Here is a 24723-nt window from a genome sequence, read left to right as displayed (position 1 = left end):
CCGAGTGAGAGAGAAAGGAGAGTAAACATAGTGTTCAGGACAGAGGAAGTGACCTCGAGGGGCGAGTAATGGTCCCCCTTATGGCCCCCTTGAGGGGAGGGGGGGGATGGACACACAGACGAATGGACACTAACTGTCTGACTGACTGTCCTCTTGAGTCAATAGTGTTAACCATCTAACTCTCCCCCCCAACCCTGACTGGAAGCGAGCAAAGCTCATTTTCTAGGAAAACTAACACTGCCATTCCCCCTGGGAGGTGCAACAGCATCGGGGAATGCCCAAGGCCATGCTCACCCCCCCTCTCTTCTTCCCCCCTTCTCTCCCTCTCTTCGTCCCTGTCCCTATTCTTCCTCCCAGTTCCAGACAGGACACAGTTTCTGCAGACAGACACACAGACAGTCAGACATCGAAGGCCACAGTGGTCAGTCATTCATCCGCTGGCCAGAGTGCAACTCCACTTCCCGCTCCTCTGCTCTTAGACCTGTTATTAGCATACAGTCCAAACAGACAGACATAAGATGTAACACAGGGCTTTTACAGTCTGTTCTGTTTCCTCCTCCCCTTCTCTTTGTTGTTAAGTTTTATTCTGGGTTAAGTTAACCACACAATGAGTGTCCTTCGCGGCAGGATGGTGCTCGCGTGGCATGTAATGGCAGTATGTGTGAGGAAGGACGGCGCTGGGGCTGATGACACACCTGCTGACTCGCACCACGCCCCCCCCTCTCTCTCTCTCTCCCTCTCTTTCTTTCGCTCTCTCTCGCTCTCATCTCTCCAAAACCGCCTCCTTTCACCCTCAGCAACGGTTTAAACTAGTTCCACTCCAAAGGTGCAATTTCTGACTAAATGGGTAATTACAGTAGACTGTTTAGTTCCACTGTGCCCACTTTGAACCAGGTCTAACGCTTACATTCTTCGAATAGCTTCCCTGGCCCGATATAGAAAACATGCTTACAGTTCTAATATAAAAGAAAGAGGGCAGGGAAAAAGGGTAAAACCACATGTCAAAGTAGAGAAGGAGAAGAGTAGTTACACAGGTGAGGTGGATTGTGGGTTATAAACGTCGAGCCCACAGGGGAGGGGGAGGCCTGCCTGGCAGACAGAGAGGAATATGGGATTGCTCGTTACAGCCACTGGGTGAGGCTGTGTGTATGTGGGTCAGTGTGTGTGATTATGTGTTTGTGTGTGTCTTACCTGGGCAGTGAGCTAGGGTTTGATGTATGTGTGTGTAGACATATGTGTGTGTGTGTCCATGCACGCATGCTGGTTTGTGTGTGTGTGTGTGGGCGTGTGCGTCCATCTTACCTTGTCAGTGAGCTGTGGCTCAGTGGAGAGGCTCTGGACAGTAACCAGCACCTGTAACAGCTGTAGACTGATGGAGCAACAATCCTTCTCACACAGAGACAACAGAACATCCACACAGGACAGCAACTGGTCCAGATACACCGACTGGGAGAGGGAAGGAGAGACTATTATAATTCATCCCTTTATTGGGTAAATATCTTACACTATACAAACACATTTAAAAAAACATATCCACCCTCACATATTTACACCTGCAAAAGGAGAGACACTGAGACAGAAAGATGGAGACAGAGGGAGAGAGATAGGGGGAATGTGCAGATTGAGGTAGAGAGAGAGAGAGGGGTGAGAGAGATAGGTACAGAGAGAGGGAGAAAGAGAGAGACTGTGCGGTGCTAGTCTGACAGTGCATGAGAAGCCCCTGACCTCTGTTCCTCATACTGTCATACTGTTATATGAGGGAAAAGTCAATGATGTGACCCCTCCTTTCACCACCAGCCTAGAAGCTAGATTTATTTTCTCTGAACTCTATCCACCCTCTCCCCTCTTCTCTATCCCTCCTTCTGTCTCCCTCGCTCACACTCCTCTCCATCTGCTCCCTCTCTCACCTCTCTCACGACACGCCATCCTCCCTTCCTCCCTCAGTTCTCATACACTTCTGTATTATCTACTCCACATCACCAAACCACAGCGGACCAGCCCTGTGAAGGATCTCCTATTGTTTTCAAATCAATCAAATAAATGCCATGAGATATTCTTTCCATCTCTTCATTTGATCTGTGTCACTCCTCCATTCCTGTCCTTTTCCCTCCGTCTCTCATCCCCCTCTCTCTCTCTGTGCGTGCGTGCGTGTCTCTCTCTCTCTCGCTCTCTGTGCGTGCGTGTCTCTCTCTCTCTCTCTCTCTGTGCGTGCGTGTGTCTCTCTCTCTCTCTGTGCGTGCGTGCGTGCGTCTCTCTCTCTCTCTGTGCGTGCGTGCGTGCGTCTCTCTCTGTGCGTGCGTGCGTGCGTCTCTCTGTGCGTGCGTGCGTCTCTCTCTCTGTGCGTGCGTGCGTGCGTCTCTCTCTCTGTGCGTGCGTGCGTGCGTCTCTCTCTCTGTGCGTGCGTGCGTGCGTCTCTCTCTCTGTGCGTGCGTCTCTCTCTCTGTGCGTGCGTGCGTGCGTCTCTCTCTCTGTGCGTGCGTGCGTCTCTCTCTCTCTCTCTTCCAGTGCTCAAAGCAGGCACTAGAAGGAGTACAACACTGTTTTTTACATTTATTTTATCTTTATTTAACTAGGCAAGTCAGTTAAGAACAAATTCTTATTTACAATGACGGCCTACACCGGCCAAACCCGGACAACGCTGGGCCAATTGTGCGCCGCCCTATGGGACTCCCAATCACGGCCGGTTGTGATACAGCCTGGAATCAAACCAAGGGGTCTGTAGTGACGCCTCAAGCACTGAGATGCAGTGCCTTAGACCCCTGTGCCACTGTCTTCCCCAAGCAGCCATAGAGCAGCATGCCACTTCAGTGGGAAGGAAAAGAGAGCAAAACTAAATAAATAAGATGGAGAGCAGTGAATCTATGACACGGCTAGAGAGGAGAGACTAGAGGGTCAGGACTTCCAGGGCTGTGAGAAAAATGTGTTTATTTTACATCAGTGAGCTAGGGGGTTAGACACACACACATACTATGGATGGACGCGCACACGCACATTATGCACACACACTTTTGACTCAGGGGGGTTTGGAAAAGGCTTGTTATGTGTGTCTGGATCCGACCTGTTTGTTTGTCCTGCGAGGCAGCCTAACAGTGAGTCAGGTTTGATATTTTAAAAGAAAGTGAGCACTGAGGTAAACCTCTGCATCCTTTGTCCCCCTGTCTGGCCTGGGCTTCCCTGGGGGTTCCCCCTCACCTCTCTGGGCTTCCCCCTCACCTCTCTGGACTACCCTGGGGCCTCATCCTCACCTCTCGGGGCCTCCCCCTCACCTCTCTGGGCTTCTCTGGGGCCTCCCCCTCACCTCTCTGGGCTTCTCTGGGGCCTCCCCCTCACCTCTCTGGGTTTCACTGGGGCCTCCCCCTCACCTCTCTGGGCTTCCCTGGGGCCTCCCCCTCACCTCTCTGGGCTTCCCTGGGGCCTCCCCCTCACCTCTCTGGGCTTCCCTGGGGCCTCCCCCTCACTTCTCTGGGCTTCCCTGGGGCCTCCCCCTCACCTCTCTGGGCTTCCCTGGGGCCTCCCCCTCACCTCTCTGGTTTTCCCTGGGGCCTCCCCTCGCCTCTCTGGGCTTCCCTGGGGCCTCCCCTCATACCTCTCTGGGCTTCTCTGTGGCCTCCCCCTCACCTCTCTGGGCTTCCCCCTCACCTCTCTGGGCTTCTCTGTGGCCTCCCCCTCACCTCTCTGGGCTTCCCCCTCACCTCTCTGGGCTACCCTGGGGCCTCATCCTCACCTCTCGTGGCCTCCCCCTCACCTCTCTGGGCTTCCCTTGGCCCTCCCCCTCACCTCTCTGGGCTTCCCTGGGGCCTCCCCCTCACCTCTCGGGGCTTCCCTGGGGCCTCCCCCTCACCTCTCGGGGCCTCCCCCTCACCTCTCTGGTTTTCCCTGGGGCCTCCCCTCACCTCTCTGGGCTTCCCTGGGGCCTCCCCTCACACCTCTCTGGGCTTCTCTGTGGCCTCCCCCTCACCTCTCTGGGCTTCCCCCTCACCTCTCTGGGCTACCCTAGGGCCTCATCCTCACCTCTCGGGGCCTCATCCTCACCTCTCGGGGCCTCATCCTCACCTCTCGGGGCCTCTCTGGGGCCTCCCCCTCACCTCTCTGGGCTTCCCCCTCACCTCTCTGGGCTACCCTGGGGCCTCCCCCTCACCTCTCTGGGCTTCCCTGGGGCCTCCCCCTCACCTCTCTGGGCTTCCCTGGGGCCTCCCCTCACACCTCTCTGGGCTTCTCTGTGGCCTCCCCCTCACCTCTCTGGGCTTCCCCCTCACCTCTCTGGGCTACCCTGGGGCCTCATCCTCACCTCTCGGGGCCTCATCCTCACCTCTCGGGGCTTCTCTGGGGCCTCCCCCTCACCTCTCTGGGCTACCCTGGGGCCTCCCCCTCACCTCTCTGGGCTTCCCTGGGGCCTCCCCCTCACCTCTCTGGGCTTCCCTGGGGCCTCCCCCTCACCTCTCTGGGCTTCCCTGGGGCCTCCCCCTCACCTCTCGGGGCCTCCCCCTCACCTCTCTGGGTTTCCCCGGGGCCTCCCCCTCACCTCTCTGGGCCTCCCCCTCACCTCTCTGGGTTTCCCTGGGGCCTCCCCCTAAAATCTCTGGGCTTCCCCCTCACCTCTCTGGGCTTCCCTGGGGCCTCCTCCTCACCTCTCGGGGCCTCCGCCTCACCTCTCTGGGCTTCTCTGGGGCCTCCCCCTCACCGCTATGGGCTTCCCTGGGGCCTCCCCCTCACCGCTCTGGGCTTCCCTGGGACCTCCCCCTCACCGCTCTGGGCTTCCCTAGGACCTCCCCCTCACCACTCTGGGTTTTACTGGGGCCTCCCCCTCACCGCTCTGGGCTTCCCTGGGGCCTCCCCCTCACCGCTCTGGGCTTCCCTGGGGGCTTCCCCCTCACCTCTCTGGGCTTGTGACTCAGTTCTCCCCTCCCCTGCTGTGTATTACTCACTTCACTCCCCCCTGTGGAGTGAGGACGTGATCACAGTGGGTGGTGGGGATCCCCATAGAATCTCTAGTCATTGTATTTCTGTGGGGATCCCCCTCTTTACAGCTCAGCAGCTCACTATCATGGGAATAAAGCAGCGACACTGTGGGGTTTTCACTCTGGTCTGCTCTGGTCTGGTTTGTTGTGGTCTGTTCTGTTCTGGTCTGCCACAACAACCCTAGGTAGGCAGCCCAAGGATGCTGTATGGAGACACCACCAGACGTTTAACATTGTAACACACAGGCTCACACTGACACCAAAACAGCCATTAGTAGGTCTGGGAAAGGAGAGGAAAGAAAAAGTGGTAAAAGTGCCGTAGTGCTTGGATTTAATCATGTTAGACACACCTGGAGCCTGGCTGGTGCTCGACCTGGTGCTGTGGCACTGCACACGCCACCTCGTAACACCATGTGTGTGTGTTGTCTGTGTGTGTGTGTCTGTGTGTGTGTGTGTGTCTGCCGCAAATACACACTGACATTCTGAGGTAGTTGGAGATTCATTACCCCCCCACAACTTCTACCATTGTCATGGCAACAGGGAAACTGATACACCCCTGGAGCTCTGACCCGGTTGTGTCAGTCCACAGGTGAGGCGGCAGCCACACGTACGGGTACGGTAAGCCCAACCCATCACCGCACTCCTCCGTTCTCACCTTTCTTTCGTCTCCCTTTCAAGAGCGAGATGAACAGGCCACAGCTGTCAGCGGCCATGACATCGGACAGAGGAAACATGTCAGAGTGTGTTTGTGTTTTCAGAGCGACAGAAAATTGGCCGACATGGCGTCACCTCTTCACGCAAAGGACAGACACTCCCAAGTCTCTCGGCAGCATTTGCACACAAGACAAGATGAAAGAAAACAGAGCCTCATCTCTCCTCCGCTACTGTGGGTCAGCACTTTTACAGTGCCTTGCTGTGTAATGTTCTCTGTCGGTTAACTACGTGGTTGTAAATATTCCTTCCTTCCCTTCACCTACGGGCCTTTCTCTCTCGCTCTCTCTCATCTGCCTGTTTGCTTTAGCTCTGCAGATGTGAGAATAGCTCCATAGCCATGGCAACAGCACAACGGCCCTCAGCTGTAGAGTGAGAGCGTTTGTCTACACGGTGTCAGGATGTTTCTATTATGTATTAATATCTTAATGTCTGTGTGTGTGTGTTTTATGGTATGTCCTATAACTACAAGTGCAACTGGTACAACACGGAAGCTTAACTAATCAACACTCCTTTCAACTCCTCTCTGCCACAGTGACATCATTGTATGAATTGATAAGAGGGGGAGTTTTGTCATATAGTTCATTGTTTGGGGTAAAAACACTAAAACAGGGCTTTGAACGAGTAAAATAAGTTAAGAGGTCCCAAGCACTATATCAGTGTCCACATCTTCAACGGGCTCCACCACTCTCTCGCTCTCTGCCGACCAGCGTGGTTTTCGCTGTGACTTTGAAGATTATTTATATTATTATTTTTGTCCAAGTCAAACCTCTCGCTCTCTTGCACAAAACTCTCTCAAGTTGTTTTTATCTTCTGAAGTTTACTTTGAAAAGCATAGCATCTGAGTCTGCAATTTAAGTCTCCTTTTTTACTTTATCTTAGCACCACAGCTGCCCAATGTGCCCATATGACATTTTCCCCATGCTTGTCTAAAACCATATCAAAAACAACCAGTTAGTCCAACAAGCAGGATCACTGTGGCTACTGGCTAACCTTCAAACAATCTGTGTGATGACTGTGTCTCTCTGAAGTTCATGTCAGTGTATGTGTGACGACTGGGAAGGGAGTGTGTGTGTGTGTGTGTGTGCGTGTGTACACCTGTCTTTCTGTCTGTCCGTCTGTCTGTCTGTGTGCACCTGCATGCTTGGTGTTTGTTTGTGTGTCTGTCTGTCTGTCTGTCTGTCTGTCTGTGTCTGTCTGTCTGCTCTGTCTGCTCTGTTCGTGTGTGTGCTTGGTGTGTGGGTGTGTAACTGGGTCTGTATGTCTGCCTGTGTGTGTGCTTGGTGTGTGGGTGTGTAACTGGGTCTGTATGTCTGCCTGTGTGTGTGCTTGGTGTGTGGGTGTGTAACTGGGTCTGTATGTCTGCCTGTGTGTGTGCTTGGTGTGTGGGTGTGTAACTGGGTCTGTATGTCTGCCTGTGTGTGTGCTTGGTGTGTGGGTGTGTAACTGGGTCTGTATGTCTGCCTGTGTGTGTGCTTGGTGTGTGGGTGTGTAACTGGGTCTGTATGTCTGCCTGTGTGTGTGCTTGGTGTGTGGGTGTGTAACTGGGTCTGTATGTCTGCCTGTGTGTGTGCTTGGTGTGTGGGTGTGTAACTGGGTCTGTATGTCTGCCTGTGTGTGTGATTGGTGTGTGGGTGTGTAACTGGGTCTGTAAGTCTGCCTGTGTGTGTGCTTGGTGTGTGGGTGTGTAACTGGGTCTGTATGTCTGCCTGTGTGTGCTTGGTGTGTGGGTGTGTAACTGGGTCTGTATGTCTGCCTGTGTGTGTGCTTGGTGTGTGGGTGTGTAACTGGGTCTGTATGTCTGCCTGTGTGTGTGCTTGGTGTGTGGGTGTGTAACTGGGTCTGTATGTCTGCCTGTGTGTGTGCTTGGTGTGTGGGTGTGTAACTGGGTCTGTATGTCTGCCTGTGTGTGTGCTTGGTGTGTGGGTGTGTAACTGGGTCTGTATGTCTGCCTGTGTGTGTGCTTGGTGTGTGGGTGTGTAACTGGGTCTGTATGTCTGCCTGTGTGTGTGCTTGGTGTGTGGGTGTGTAACTGGGTCTGTATGTCTGCCTGTGTGTGTGCTTGGTGTGTGGGTGTGTAACTGGGTCTGTATGTCTGCCTGTGTGTGTGCTTGGTGTGTGGGTGTGTAACTGGGTCTGTATGTCTGCCTGTGTGTGTGCTTGGTGTGTGGGTGTGTAACTGGGTCTGTATGTCTGCCTGTGTGTGTGCTTGGTGTGTGGGTGTGTAACTGGGTCTGTATGTCTGCCTGTGTGTGTGCTTGGTGTGTGGGTGTATAACTGGGTCTGTATGTCTGCCTGTGTGTCTTGTGTGTGTGTAACTGGGTCTGTATGTCTGCCTGTGTGTGTGCTTGGTGTGTGGGTGTGTAACTGGGTCTGTAAGTCTGCCTGTGTGTGTGCTTGGTGTGTGGGTGTGTAACTGGGTCTGTATGTCTGCCTGTGTGTGTGCTTGGTGTGTGGGTGTGTAACTGGGTCTGTAAGTCTGCCTGTGTGTGTGCTTGGTGTGTGGGTGTGTAACTGGGTCTGTAAGTCTGCCTGTGTGTGTGCTTGGTGTGTGGGTGTGTAACTGGGTCTGTATGTCTGCCTGTGTGTGTGCTTGGTGTGTGGGTGTGTAACTGGGTCTGTAAGTCTGCCTGTGTGTGTGCTTGGTGTGTGGGTGTGTAACTGGGTCTGTAAGTCTGCCTGTGTGTGTGCTTGGTGTGTGGGTGTGTAACTGGGTCTGTATGTCTGCCTGTGTGTGTGCTTGGTGTGTGGGTGTGTAACTGGGTCTGTATGTCTGCCTGTGTGTGTGCTTGGTGTGTGGGTGTGTAACTGGGTCTGTATGTCTGCCTGTGTGTGTGCTTGGTGTGTGGGTGTGTAACTGGGTCTGTATGTCTGCCTGTGTGTGTGTGTGGGTGTGTAACTGGGTCTGTATGTCTGCCTGTGTGTGTGCTTGGTGTGTGGGTGTGTAACTGGGTCTGTATGTCTGCCTGTGTGTGTGCTTGGTGTGTGGGTGTGTGGGTGTGTAACTGGGTCTGTATGTCTGCCTGTGTGTGTGTCTACAGGAACACAGATGCTCCTCTCCCTCCTCTCCTGTGTTATTTACAGCCCAACGGTGGCCTGCCTGGCCCTGGACCTCTCTGGTTTGGCCCTGCTCTGTGTGTCTGGCCTGGTTGTTTTCAAAGAATGCTGCAGGTGTGTCGGTCTGTACTGCTAACCCTACTCTTTAAAGGGGAATTTCAAAATTGTCCAACTTAATATGCATCATCTCCAGCACCACCCCAACATCAACATATGTAAAAATGGCATGTTTCTATGCTTTGTAGTAAAAATGATAGAGGAACATAACAAATGACATCATCGGTGTGCGTCTTGTGATTTTAACCAATTGTGAGGAAGCATTGCCACTAATTGTCTACCAATCTTTTTTACTACAAAACATAGAAACGCGCCATTTTCACATATGCTGATGTTGGGGTGGTGCTGGAGATGACGAATTTGAAGTCGAAAAAATGTGAAATGTCCCTTTAACTACCCAGCCAGCACTGTACCGCTAACCCTGCTCTTTAACTACCAAGCTAGCACTGTACTGTACTGCTAACCCTGAGCTTTAACTACCAAGCTAGCACTGTACCGCTAACCCTGCTCTTTAACTACCAAGCTAGCACTGTACCGTTAACCCTGCTCTTTAACTACCAAGCTAGCACTGTACCGCTAACCCTGCTCTTTAACTACCAAGCTAGCACTGTACCGCTAACCCTGCTCTTTAACTACCAAGCTAGCACTGTACCGCTAACCCTGCTCTTTAACTACCAAGCTAGCACTGTACCGCTAACCCTGCTCTTTAACTACCAAGCTAGCACTGTACCGCTAACCCTGCTCTTTAACTACCAAGCTAGCACTGTACCGCTAACCCTGCTCTTTAACTACCAAGCCAGCACTGTACCGCTAACCCTGCTCTTTAACTACCAAGCCAGCACTGTACCGCTAACCCTGCTCTTTAACTACCAAGCTAGCACTGTACCGCTAACCCTGCTCTTTAACTACCAAGCCAGCACTGTACCGCTAACCCTGCTCTTTAACTACCAAGACAGCACTGTACCGCTAACCCTGCTCTTTAACTACCAAGCCAGCACTGTACCGCTAAACCTGCTCTTTAACTACCAAGCTAGCACTGTACCGCTAACCCTGCTCTTTAACTACCAAGCTAGCACTGTACCGCTAACCCTGCTCTTTAACTACCAAGCTAGCACTGTACTGTACTGCTAACCCTGCTCTTTAACTACCCAGCCAGCCAGACAGCACTTTACTGTACTGCTAACCCTGAGCTTTAACTACCCAGCCAGCACTGTACTGCTTCCCCTTAGTACCCACCGAGACTGACTTCTAATGATCTTTATTGAGACAGACAGACCAGGGACCAGAAGGTCTGTCTCCATCTGTGTCCATCGCGCTCTGGCTTGACCCCAGCTAGAGGTGGGGTGGAGGGGGACAGAGAGGGGGATCCGTTTCCCCTCCTGTATGTCTGTCACCAGGTCCATAACACGGTCAGTGAAATGTTGGAATCTCAGGGCTTTAAAAGGGGGTTTGGGGGTCGGTGGTTGGTAACAGGGGGTGGGGGCTCTACTTTGCGCTCTTCCGCACACAGTGAGTGTTGAAAATTGGCTATAAAAAAAAGGGGGGGTCAACTCAGACATGCAGGGGTCAGGAATAATTAGCATTTTATCATCATCATCCCCTCCAGAGGAAATTATTTTGGGCCCCACTGGGGGGTTATGGGTATGGGTGACTCATTGCAGCCAGCAGTGTGAGTGCATGTGTGAAAATCCGTGCTTCACAGCCAGAGCAATATCAAAGGTAAACTAAATGTGGGACACCAGAGGAGAGGAAGGGGAGGAAAGAGCTGCTCTGGTCTTTATGGTATTTTAGTTTTCCTCTTTTTCCACTGAGTCTCTCTCTCTCTCTCAGTCTCTCTCTCTCTCAGTCTCTCTCTCTCAGTCTCTCTCTCTCAGTCTCTCTCTCTCTCAGTCTCTCTCTCTCTCAGTCTCTCTCTCTCTCTGTCTCTCTCTCTCTCTGTCTCTCTCTCTCTCTCAGTCTCTCTCTCTCTCTCTGTCTCAGTCTCTCTCTCTGTCTCAGTCTCTCTCTCTGTCTCAGTCTCTCTCTCTGTCTCAGTCTCTCTCTCTGTCTCAGTCTCTCTCTCTGTCTCAGTCTCTCTCTCTGTCTCAGTCTCTCTCTCTGTCTCAGTCTCTCTCTCTCTCTCTCTCTCAGTCTCACTCACTCACTCACTGAAAACAACATGTGCCTTGCTCGGTGGCCGTTAGTGGAGTCAGCGTTTTGTGATGTTACTCAATGGTGAACCCCCTGAACTCACAGCACAGTAATCCCTATAAAAGCTTTTACAACGGTCCTGATAGGAAAAATGCATCTTATCTTAATATTCTTTCACTTTATGGAACCTTTCACTGTAAACAGTTTTAGGGTCAAAACTAAGTGCCTCAGAAAGGGTAGTGTTTCATCTGTCGGTCTATATGCCAACTTCACCAGACCAGCTGGAGACTCAAATATAAGATAACATAGAGGAAACATCTCAACCAGATGTGAACTATCATAAGTTACCCCTAACCGCAGATCTATGACCAGTTCACCCTACCATTAACCCTATCTTTAACAATTAGTGTGGATAATGACATCTGATACTGGACCAGTAGTTATGGCATTTACCTTTTCCCCCAATTCCCAACCCATAGGTCATAGGCCATAGACTCACCTGCTGGTACTCCTGGCAGATGTCTGGTTGGACCAGTGTATCAGCGATCTTCTGGAGGTGTGGTTTCAGGAGGTCCCCGGAGCAGCCCCCCAGTACGGCAGCCAGGACCATGAGGGGGGTATGGGGGGAGGCGGAGGAGGAGGGGGTCTCCAAGTGGACCAGGAGCAGCTTGAGGAAGACCTCGGGGCTGACAAAGGTCCCCAGCAGCTTGGCAGACCTCAGACACTGCAGAGAGAGATAGAGAATACTATAGTTTATAGAATGATTTGGCAATATTACAGAGTGTATTTCATGCCAATAAAGCACCTTGAATTGATAGAGAGAGCAAAGATTAGCGATAGAGCAGAGAACGATTGTAGAGAGAAAGAGAGAATGAGATAGAAAGAAAGAATGAAAGAGAGGACGAAAGAAAGAATTCAAGATAACAGAAGACCACAGAAGAGTACGTAATTCATAATCCCTTATCAGCCAGTGGATCAGCGGAACCATCAAAGGCTTCCTCTTGGGGCAGGTGCATCCCAAGTCCTTGGGCCCAACCCAACTATCTCAGGGCTATAAGACACATACATCACTACTGCTATTCACTGCTGTGTATTCTAAGGCCAGCAGGTGTGTCCTTTCCTCTCATGACATGACCATCAAGATCAAGCCATTCACCACAGCAGCTCTGGGTGGAAAGAATGTCAATGGAAATAGCACATGGGCATGACAATAACGAAAATAACTTCAAGGAAGGAAGGCCATTGGTACTGTGAGCAGTTTGTTAAAATGGCGCACACATGATGGTGCATCGGTCTATGGCTTGCTTCACAAAGATCTGTGGAGTGATGAACTGAAGTAGCCAACATACAGGTACTGTAGAGCAGATTTCTACGATTATCTTATTTATTTAATGGTTAATGGTTTAACCTTTATTCATCCAGGTTAGTCACTACCATCCAACCATTAGACCTACCACTACCATCCAACCATTAGACCTATCACTACCATCCAACCATTAGACCTACCACTACCATCCAACCATTAGACTTATCACTACCATCCAACCATTAGACCTACCACTACCATCCAACCATTAGACCTATCACTACCATCCAACCATTAGACCTACCACTACCATCCAACCATTAGACGTATCACTACCATCCAACCATTAGACCTACCACTACCATCCAACCATTAGACCTACCACTACCATCCAACCATTAGACCTACCACTACCATCCAACCATTAGACCTATCACTACCATCCAACCATTAGACCTACCACTACCATCCAACCATTAGACTTATCACTACCATCCAACCATTAGACCTACCACTACCATCCAACCATTAGACTTATCACTACCATCCAACCATTAGACCTATCACTACCATCCAACCATTAGACCTACCACTACCATCCAACCATTAGACTTATCACTACCATCCAACCATTAGACCTACCACTACCATCCAACCATTAGACGTATCACTACCATCCAACCATTAGACCTACCACTACCATCCAACCATTAGACTTATCACTACCATCCAACCATTAGACCTACCACTACCATCCAACCATTAGACCTACCACTACCATCCAACCATTAGACCTACCACTACCATCCAACCATTAGACTTATCACTACAATCCAAACATTAGACCTACCACTACCATCCAACCATTAGGACTTCCACTTCCTGACCTGACCACCCCCCCTAGGATGAGATAAAGGTTAGTGCTATCCAGAATCCTTGGGACGTCCCTACCCTAAACATTTTACATTTCATTTTCAATGTGGTAGGGACGTCCCATTGGATTACATAGAACACATAGTGATAGCATGTGTCTCTATGTCTCGACCACTCACGTTGGTGACCACGTCCCTCTCAGGGTCGGTGCAGGCGCGGTACAGCGTGGAGAGCAGCAACTGCAGGTGCTGGGTGCAGTGGTCCTCAGCATGCAGCAGCAGGGCATACAGTAGCTGGGCCGTCTTGACCCGCGTGCCCGCCACCCAGTCGAGCACGTCGCGGGCCAGCGCCGGCAGCAGGTTGGACAGATTCCTCACCACCAGCTCCCTGCAGCCCAGGCCCGGACGCTCCACTGGGGGGGGGATAGGTAGGAGGGAGGGGGAGGTAGGGGGATTTAAGGTTAGAAAGTGCATGAAAATGCCTACAAGCATTAGCCTACTAAAAAGCACACAAATCACACAAATGGATCAATTAAGATATACATCTAAGGCTGCGTTTGCACAGGCAGCCCAATTCTGATCTTTTGCCAAAAGATCTGATCTGAATGATTGGTCAAAATACCAATAATTTTGCAAAAGAGCAGAATTGGCCTGCCTGTGTAAACGCAGCCTATAAATCTACATCTACTGTATATATCTACAAGTGCTAATAAGCTAACTGTGTTGTAACTGTGTTATCCTATTTCTAACTGTGTAATGGAGATAGCGATAGAACAACTGTTCTATAGCCCTCCGACCCAGTTATGCTGATGGAGCATTTTAGAAGATCTATTTTCAACAAAACACTTCACATTAGGCAAGAAGGGAACATAATTTGTTGGGTGTTTTCTGCTGTCCTAATGGACTGCATCTACAGTCTAAGTCCCATTTTCCAGACATGTACTTTTTGGTTTTACGATGGAGATTTCCTCTCCGGGGGACTTGTCAGAGCAAGTGGAACACATTTTTAAATGAATAGCCCTCCACATGCTTCATCCCTCTCTCTCTCCCACCGTCCTTCCCTCCCTCCCTCCCTCCTGTAGGATGCTTCAATCCTTCAGAAACACACAGGACAAGACAAAACAAGCCGTTTCTGGTTGTCTCCCAGTTGTCTGACACTGACCTTTTCAGACAGGAGTGGGGCCATGTTGGATTTATGACTGGCAGGGAGAGAGAGACTCATCTCTTTTCCTGTCCTAGACCCAGTATCCATTAGCATTAACACCGTGTGGAGCTGAAGACTGACCCAGATCTGCACTACACAACCAGATGGTCATGTTCATTAGGCACCAAACGGATGAAAACTGACTAAAACAGAAAGGGACTATTTGGACTTAAGAAACAGGTCCAATAAGAAACAGTAATTTACCATTATCAGTTGCAAAACGTTTAATGTTGCATGCCCTAATGAACACCACCCAGGACACATACTGGTACTCTCCACTTAGCCTACCTATGGGTAGCAACCAGGGTGACCACGTTCATGTTCATGTTCAAACTCATCCTCAGCCCCGGGCCTGGGTTATCTACCCCGCCATCGCAGCAGCACCTTCCTATATCTGAGCCAGCTACACGGTCATTATTACTGCTGCCTGTCCAACACTGGATTAAAGCCACTGCACCTGCATACTAGAACTTCCCTTTTAATAAACCCTTCATCATTAATTAATTAATTGAATTTGTATCATTAACTTAGTACCAATCACCCAACTCCTATGGATTAAATCAATGGACAGACATATAGGGATAGTAAAAAATTAACAAGGTGAGATTTGGGCAGTGGAATCATTTATCCTTCATGCATACAGGCGATCCCATTGAAAATCAAACATCTTTTAAGAGGAGAGAGACCTGATTAAAATGCACACTTCAACCACAGGTTGTTTCCTGGTCCCAGATCTGTTTGTGTCATCTTGCCAACTCCTATGGTCATTGAGTATGTTTACATGCATACAAAAATATGATTATTGTGAAGTCAGATTAATATAATAGCTCGATTTAAACATTTACATGATTTGCAAGAAGATCGATTTCCCTAATAATCCTGTTTACACGGACACATCTGAAATCTGGCTACCTGATGGGACTTTGATAAATGCAGAAAATCGCCAATCAAAATAAACGTTCTACCACAGCGACCATGTTATTTTTGTGATGCCTATTTGATTGTTGAATTCGGACATATAACGTTTGTATGGGAAAACTATTTCTAAGATGCATATTTTCAGTTTTTCCCGAACTCACTTCACTAGCGCAAAAGATAGAAGCTTGCGCTTCTCGTACTAGCACATGTGCAAATCTAATACACCGCTGTAACTCTGATTAAGGCATTTACATGTCCTCATAATTCTAAAGATTGCTCAGAAAACCAGGTGTTTTAATCGGCGTAAGCTTACTTCGATGTTGACCTTGCGCCGATTAAGATAAGTAGAGTAAGGTGTTTACAATTTACATCACTAATGCCATACTCGGCCTACTGCCATAATCAGTTTAATATCGAATTATTAGTGTGCATGTAAACATACTCATTGTCACATCTTAACATAAACTGATCTGGGACCAGGCTAATGTGGTGGGTGCGTGTGACCGTCATAGAAACAAACAGCCTTCCCAGTGTAGCCTATGTAAAATAAACAGAAATCAGGCCAGGAGGAAAACGGCAGGGTTGCTGCTCTAGAAAAAGGCCTGCTGTCTGTCTTCACCTGCTGAGTGGGATGGAAAGTCACAGACAGGACTTCACCTCTCCTTCCTGAACCCAGCGGCGATATGAAAAGATGAAGGGCTTCCTCATTCTTCACTACAGTGCTGACAGACGTTATTAATAGGTGGTAATAAGGTGCTTGGGGAGGCAACACAGGCTGGGTGTTGTCCCTCCAATGGCCTCCCCTTCCAGCTTCTCACACAGGGGTGGGGTGGTGAGTCAGTGGGGTAGTCGTGAGTGTGTGTGTGCGAGAAAGAGAGTGAGAGAGTGTGTGTGTGAGTGTGTGCATGAGTGCGTGTGTGTGTAAAAGGGGAGTAGGAAAACCCCTCTAGTCTCCACCCAGCCTGCACACCACAACCACATCCACACATTAGTCTTAGTAATGAGGGTGTTCGGGGGCAGAGTGTCGACAATAATCAAGCACTGTGTCATAGTTGAGCCTTGTATGATTGACGGAGCGGATCTAATGACATAATACATAACCTGTAGAATACATAACCTGTAGAATACATAACCCGCAGGCCAATAGAGATGAGTAATATATGGAGGCTTGGAACTCCACCGTGACTGAGCACTCTTGGGGAATAGGGCTAGCATAGTTGGTTTATGGCTGGAGCTCATCAGTGTTTTTTTATTTTTTTTATTTTTGGGGGCCAAATCTAAAGGAATAATTCAATAACTTTTATAAAAGTTGTCTGCTCAAAGACAGACATAAGAAGACAGTACTTCTTATCACAGAAAACTAAAGTTATATAGAGTAAAAAATCCCTTTAAACCTAGTTCCCAACAAAGCTCATTAAAAATCCTGTTCCCTTCTTTCCCTTGATTAAAATATAATTAAGACCGCATGATGTGAATAACTGAATATTTAACGAGTCATGTATAAAAATATATATATAACAATTAAATCAATGCAAGACAAGAGCAAATTATCCCACGCACAGAGCTGCCGATGATGAGTTACTAATGCTTGGAATTCAAACTGACATGCTCCGTTTCACCATGGTATCAGTTTGTATTCCAGGCTATTCCAACCAGGACACAGAGAGAGGAATGTGAGAACCCTGCTATACTACAGCAAGCAGAAGTAGAACTGAAGTAATGAAGCATATTGGATAGATAGATAGGCTAGATGGATCAGTGACAGCACAGCATCCCTCCCCAGCCCCTACAGCCCTCTCTCCCTCTCCGTGCCCAGACTGCTCTGACGTCAATCATCGATAGATACATCATGCCCTCAGTAGACAGTTCTTATTATTAATAAAGGCAGCTGACCCCACGCTGCGTCTGACCTACTTTCAGAGGAAGGAGGACATAACTAGATCGGTGGAAGAGAAAGGGTGGTGGCTTTACAGAGAAGGCCACAACAACAAATCACACGGTTTACATTGGCTGATGTTCTTCAGTCTGTATCAATGCACTGCTGAACTTTCTTCTTCATTATTATAATCAAGACAACACACTGCATGGGACGGTAACTAACTAACCTTTTCTCAATGGGCTACATTCACTGAAGGAGACAAAACCCAATACATTTCTTTAGTGATTTTTACAATCTTTTTTCTTGTCTAGCCTTCTTTGTGTGAGAAACCCAACCCTGTAAAAACTTTTTTTTTGCACCACCAAAAGATCCTGTATACACATTGTAAGTCAGTTGAGTGGCGCAATGGTACAATGTTTAATCTCTCTGCAGTAGAAGTAGTAGTGATGGAGTTCACTCACCTCCAGCAGGGTAGAGGTCAGGTGGGGTCAGGAGGAAGTCCATCTTGTCCTTCAGGTCATCCTCATTCTCCTGCTCCCATCGAGTGCCTGTCTGTCTCCACAGGTCAGCAGCTAGTTGACTGAAGGGGAGAGAGAGACAAATATAATGATAATGCACGTCCATCCCTGCCACGGCGGACCCAGGATTCGAACCCACGCCACAACGACGCAATGTACAAACAACACAAAAGCCCAAGCTAGCCAACACAGTCAGTGATGAGCCTTGTGGGCTCCTGCTATTCCCTCTTTCACACCAAACCTACTGTATAAGTAGGTATCTACAGTAATCTGCACAAGCAAACCTGATACATACGTGTGTATCTTAGGCTGCATATTTCCTAGGTCTGACAGAGTGAGTGAATGGGTGGGTGGTCTCAAAGGCAGAGTGGTTAAGGACTGGGTCAGTCATACAATAGCAGGGCTGGGGTCATTTGAATTGAAGGCAGTCAATCCAGGAAGTACACTCAAATAACAATTCAAAATTGGAAAAAACTGCATCCATTTTCAAGTAGAAGCTATTTATTTCAAAAGTTTAAAATGAATTTTTAATTAAAATCACTTCCTGAATTGACTGCCTTCAATTCGAATTGAGCCCAGCCCTGTACAATAAGTACCTAATCTCTGGGATGTCATCGCTGAGGCTGCTCAGTAGGAGGGGGATGAGCTTGTGGAAGTAGGAGTATCTGTCTCTCAGGTGGAGCAGCCAGTCACCAACAACCACAGTCACAGCTTTTCTCACCTGGAGGAGAGAGGTGGGGTGAGACAAAACATAGTTTTTTAAGTGAGGAAAACACCTTGTATGGTACTGTAGTAACTAAGGGGTTCTCAAAGTTTTTCCACTCGGTGCCACCGTTCCAGCATTGGGGAACATCCCGCGCCCCCCTGCGCGTGCGCACATGCCACGTCTATTTCTATGTGCTGTTCATGACACAAACTGTTGACAACATTCGTTGGTGGAGAGGATTTTGCAGGTTTAAAGCTTATTTCCTACAATTCTACACATTTTGTCATGTCTAATGTTTATTCATGTGATATTTGAGTGACTAAAAAATAACAACAATATCTATGGGCTAAAAAACCTAAATAAAAAACATTAGCTGACATGGGCTAGTTGATCTGGACATTTCTGACAAGTTATAAATAGCTCTCTAAGGTATGCAATGACTAACAAGAGGAACTGATTATGCACTATCAAATTTCAAAATTGCACCTTCTGCATTCTACTATTACAACTTTCAAGAGTAAGTTTAAAGCCGGACTAAGTTCCTTTAAAAAATATATATATATACAGTACCAGTCAAAAGTTTGGACACACCTACTCATTCAAGGGTTTTTCTATATTTGGACTATTTTCTACTTTTTTGAATAATAGTGAAGACATCAAAACTATGAAATAAAACATACGGAATCATGTAGTAACCAAAAAAGTGTTAAACAAATCAAAATATATTTTATATTTGAGATTCTTCAAATAGCCACCCTTTGCCTTGATGACAGCTTGGCACACTCTTGGCATTCTCTCAACCAGCTTCATGAGGTAGTCACCTGGAATGCATTTCAATTAACAGGTGTGCCTTGTTAAAAGTTAATTTGTGGAATTTCTTTCCTTCTTAACGAGTTTGAGCCAATCAGTTGTGTTGTGACAAGGTAGGGGTGGTATACAGAAGATAGCCCTATTTGGTAAAAGACCAAGTCCATATTATGGCAAGAACAGCTCAAATAAGCAAAGAGAAATGACAGTCCATCATTACTTTAAGACATGAAGGTCAGTCAATACGGAACATTTCAAGAAATTTGAACGTTTCTTCAAGTGCAGTCGCAAAAACCATAATGCGCTATGATGAAACTGGCTCTCATGAGGACTGCCACAGGAATGGAAGACCCAGAGTTACCTCTGCTGCAGAGGATAAGTTCATAAGAGTTACCAGCCTCAGAAATTGCAGCCCAAATAAATGCTTCACAGAGTTCAAGTAACAGACACATCTCAACATCAACTGTTCAGAGGGGACTGTGTGAATCAGGCCTTCATGGTCGAATTGCTGCAAAGAAACCACTACTAAAGGACACCAATAAGAAGAAGAGACCTGCTTGGGCCAAGAAACATGAGCAATGGACATTAGACCGGTGGAAATGTGTCCTTTGGTCTGGAGTCCAAATTGGAGATTTTTGGTTCCAACCGCCATGTCTTTGTGAGACGCTGTGTGGGTGAACGGATGATCTCAGCATGTGTAATTCCCACCGTAAAGCATGGAGGAGGAGGTGTTATGGTGTGGGGGTGCTTTGCTGGTGACACTGTCAATGCACTTAACCAGCATGGCTACCACAGCATTCTGCAGCGATACGCCATCCCATCTGGTTTGGACTTAGTTGGACTATCATTTGTTTTTCAACAAGGCAATGACCCAACACACCTCCAGGCTGTGTAAGGGCTATTTTACCAAGAAGGAGAGTGATGGAGTGCTGCATCAGATGACCTGGCCTCCACAATCCCCCGACCTCAAACCAATTGAGATGGTTTGGGATGAGTCGGACGGCAGAGTGAAGGAAAAGTAGCCAACAAGTGTTCAGCATATGTGGGAACTCCTTCAAGACTGTTGGAAAAGCATTCCAGGTGAAGCTGGTTGAGAGAATGCCAAGAGTGTGCAAAGCTGTCATCAAGACAAAGGGTGGCTATTTGAAGAATCTCAAATATAAAATATATTTTGATTTGTTTAACACTTTTTTGGTTACTACATGATTCCATATGTGTTATTTCATGGTTTTGACGTCTTCACTATTATTCTGCTATGTAAAAAATAGTCAAAATAAAGTAAAACCCTTGAATGAGTAGGTGTCCAAACTTTTGACTTTCCCCCCCACAGTTTGGGAACCACTGTAGTAACTGTTGGTGTAAAAGAAAAGCAGCCTTTATTAATATGTTGGATTGATTGATTAGATTGATTGACCAGTTTGTTTATTTTGTATTTTTTCCGAAATACATTTATCCAACAAGGAAAATAATAATCTAGATGAACACAGCAATAACAGAATTAGTCTAATAATCTAATCATTAACACTAACGGTCACTGAGTATTTGTAGTGAATCTGCCAGATTTGACAGAATTAGTCTAATAATCTAATAATTAACACTGTCACTAGGAGTAGTTGAGCTTCATCTGCCAGATTTGACATAATTTGTCTAATAATCTAATCATTAACACTACGTGTCACTAGGAGTAGCTGATCTTTATCTGCTAGATTTGACAGAATTTGTCTAATAATCTAATCATTAACACTGTCACTAGGAGTATTTGATCTTTATCTGCCAGATTTGACAGAACCAACCTGTGGTGAGTCGTCAAACAGCCTCTGTGCCAGGTGAGAGAGCACATCGTCCACGTTCTTCCCCGTGCCGTACTGGATGACCGCTCCAGTGGCCTCGATGGTGGACACACGCACACGGGAATGCTGATGGGAGATGGTCTGCATCAGGGGCTTGACCAGGCTCTCTGCCTGCATGTGGAAATGTTCTGGGGATAGAGAGAAGCATTTCAAACAAGATTAATGTAAGGTGACTGTCACTTCATGCCACAGTATAAGTTAGGGTACGATTTCCTAAACATTATCCTCAATACATTCAATTGTTATACATGTATTCAGAGAGACCATACATAACTAGCTCTGTAGAGCATGCAAATCACAGAGAAACAAATTATTTTGTTATTGTCCTATTGTCTACATTTCCATTAACTTAATTAATAATTAATATGTATATTACATGACAGCCTGGTAGAGCTTTGGAGTGTACAAAATAACTTAGAGCCACAAAAATAACCATTCTCTGACACAGCTTGGTCAGGTGTCCATGCAATAAACTTTAGCTAACACAGCTAGCTAGCTAACTAGTTAGCCTAACTTGTGGGCTAACAAGACTACACCCAGTACATTCTCAACCAGCTTACCTGGTACACTTTTTGCAAAATGAACAGTGCATTTGCAGCTCTCCCTTTTGACGTCTGGGAAAGGGTCGACAATAGTTCTCTGCAATATCTTCATCATATCGTCGAGGTAGGGAGCTAGGTGCCTACCACACACCTCCACTGTGAGAGTCAGCACCTCCACCATGGACAGCCGAAGTTCCTCCGCGGGCTCCAGGATCTCTTTCCCGCCGAGCCGCTGCGTCAAAGCGGGCATGAGATAAGGCAACGAATCCTCCGGTTGAGGAACACACCGAATAAAATCTCCAAGCATGTGTATGGCAGTCTCTCTGCATCTTTCCATAGGATCTGACAGGCATTTCAGCAGCGACTTTAGCAGACACGTGAAAACATCCTGCAACACGCCGCTCGAAAGCCCTTTATCAATAGTTTCTCTTTTGATTGCTTCAAGCGCTCTTTTTCTTGTGGTTTTGCTGTCTTCGTTGAGACAGTTTAGATGTCGAGCTAGCGCTCTCAAAACTTCAGAAGCAGCACGTTCTTCTCCCGCCGCCATCGTTGTTGCCGTTTTCACTGTTACCTTTGTTGCCATTTTCACTGTTGATATGGCAACAAGCAGCGTTGCGACAAACATACTTGCTTTACGATAACTCTAATTCAAACCTTGACAGCTTTATTGACAACTATTGCATCTTTGTGAAATGCGGTGGAAATTAATCTAAATCTATGGAATAAAGATTTGACATACTGTATTTTTGTTACAGAAAGTCATTGATGTGAATGTTGAATAGCATGATGAAATAGATATATCTTATAATATAAATAGTATCACTTACACCGTAACAATGTAATAACTGTAGTATAACAAAGTTGGAATATGCGGATTTAATATCATATTCTTCTTTAGGTTAGGATTATGATATTTTTATTAAGTATGTCAGTAACACAATTTGGGGGATCTCAATGATGGACTTTATATCACAGCCTCATAACTAAACCTCATAACTAATGGACAGAAAATGGCAATTTGGTGCTTTCTCTGCATGACCAGGTAAGGAGCTGATCAGGTCTGTCAGTGTCATCTGTCAGAGAACCTTTTCTCAGTCTGACACTGCTGAGAAAAACAAATAAACACCTGCTCTCTTCTTATGAAACTGGTGCATTGAAAATGACACGATGATGTGGACATCCACATAAGGAATGCCACGGCACATAATTATTCAAACATTTCAAATGAGTAAAGGGATTGAAAGCTTGTTCCTGGCCTCGTGAGTTGCTTTGCGGCTGAATAAAAAGTGACAAATTGACGTCATTGGGACCGACGTAGAGCGAGCCCCAGCGAAAGCAGCAACCGAGCAGCGGCAGTTGCAGCAGCAGAGCATCTTCCCTAGCTACAGAGTAGCCTACCTTGCAAACAACATCCATAGCCAGGGATCTCTGAGCATCCCCGGAAAATAACGGTAAGAAATTGAATGGCACGACGAATATCTTATCTGGCAAAACCTCAACGTGTTGACGTATTTATCAGCAAATGAATCCAGTCTTGAATATTGCTTTTTGTTTTGCTATGGTTATGATTTGGTTGTCATCTTGTGTGAGAGAGAAATGAAATATAGGGTCGTGCCTGGAACACGAAACAGGTGCTCTAGTAATGCTAGTTAGGATACATTTGATTTTCACAGCAAATTATATCATAACTATCTTGCCAATTTTAAATGTTAGACATTGAGGCCAATGATGGAGGTTATGGGTTTATGATAGCTAGCTAACGTTAGCCTACCTAGTTTTAGTTTTAAACTTGCTAGCTAGCTATGTAGTAGCTAGCTTCAGAGGCAAGCTAACAAATCAACCGTGATGTTTCCTTCAAATTTAAATAGCGGAAGTGAATTTGCGGAGGCTTTGCTTAGCTATCTCTGTCCTAGATCTGACTGTCTTTGCCTATTTATTCCATGACAGGCTACCTTGTTGTCAGAAGCTATTACATTGTTTAAAAACCACATTATTTCAGAATGCATCCTTTATTTGACTGTGAGGCTGTATTCCTGATGTGGGCTAGGCTATATGTAGATTGAGGTGACACTAAACAATATGGTTCTCTAGATAGTGTGACTGTAACTACATTGTAACTGTGCATTACACCTGCCACAGGTACTGATTATGATTTGATCATGTCAAGGCATTGCTTTGATAAACTAGTAGGCTACACACACTACCAGTCCAAAGTTTGGAGACACCTACTCGTTCAAGGGTTTTTCTTTATTCTTACAATTTTTTACAGTGTAGAATAATAGTGAAGACATCAAAACTATGAAATAATACATACGGAATCATGTAGTAACCAAAAAAGTGTTAAACAAATCAAAATATATGTTATATTTGAGATTCTTCAAATAGCCACCCTTTGCCTTGATGACAGCTTTGCACACTCTTGGCATTCTCTCAACCAGCTTCATGAGGTAGTCACCTGGAATACATTTCAATTAACAGGTGTGCCTTGTTAAAAGTTAATTTGTGGAATTTCTTTCCTTCTTAATGCGTTTGAGCCAATCAGTTGTGTTGTGACAAGTTAGGGGTGGTATACAGAAGATAGCCCTATTTGGTAAAAGACCAAGTCCATATAATGGCAAGAACAGCTCAAATAAGCAAAGACAAACGACAGTCCATCATTACTTTAAGACATGAAGGTTAGTCAAAATGGAAAGTCGCAAAAACCATCAAGCGATATGATGAAACTGGCTCTCACGAGGACTGCCACAGGAATGGAAGACCCAGAGTTACCTCTGCTGCAGAGGATAAGTTAATTAGAGTTAACTGCACTTCAGATTGCAGCCCAAATAAATGCTTCACAGAGTTAAAGTAAGAGACACATCTCACCATCAACTGTTCAGAGGAGACTGTGTGAATCAGGCCTTCATTGTCGAATTGCTGCAAAGAAACTACTACTAAAGGACACCAATAAGAAGAAGAGACCTGCTTGGCCAAGAAACATGAGCAATTTTTTATTTTTTTTTATTTATTTCACCTTTATTTAACCAGGTAAGCCAGTTGAGAACAAGTTCTCATTTACAACTGCGACCTGGCCAAGATAAAGCAAAGCAGTGCGATAAAAACAACACAGAGTTACATATGGGGTAAAAAACATAAAGTCAAAAATACAACAGAAAATATATATACAGTGTGTGCAAATGTAGCAAGTTATGGAGGTAAGGCAATAAAT

At 46.8% G+C, this 24723-nt stretch overlaps 1 protein-coding gene across 1 annotated transcript in view; it reads right to left on the bottom strand.

The window, feature by feature from the left end:
- dnaaf5 (dynein axonemal assembly factor 5) overlaps positions 1-22140 on the bottom strand; it is a gene marked incomplete at its 5' end in the record, with an annotated part of 47566 nt that extends 25426 nt beyond the window's left edge. Inside the window, 7 exons of the mRNA XM_084145194.1 lie at positions 1303-1446; positions 11413-11637; positions 13272-13504; positions 17554-17672; positions 18207-18331; positions 20917-21101; positions 21534-22140. Of these exons, the coding sequence (XP_084001320.1) occupies positions 1303-1446; positions 11413-11637; positions 13272-13504; positions 17554-17672; positions 18207-18331; positions 20917-21101; positions 21534-22140 (1638 nt within the window). The remainder of the gene's footprint in view (positions 1-1302; positions 1447-11412; positions 11638-13271; positions 13505-17553; positions 17673-18206; positions 18332-20916; positions 21102-21533) is intronic.
- Between the last annotated feature and the right edge of the window lie 2583 nt (positions 22141-24723).

The sequence above is a fragment of the Coregonus lavaretus genome (genome assembly GCF_964263955.1).
Source record: "Coregonus lavaretus genome assembly, chromosome: 28".
In the NCBI taxonomy this organism is placed as follows: Eukaryota; Metazoa; Chordata; class Actinopteri; order Salmoniformes; family Salmonidae; genus Coregonus; species Coregonus lavaretus.
This window is presented reverse-complemented; position numbering and strand designations above follow the sequence as displayed.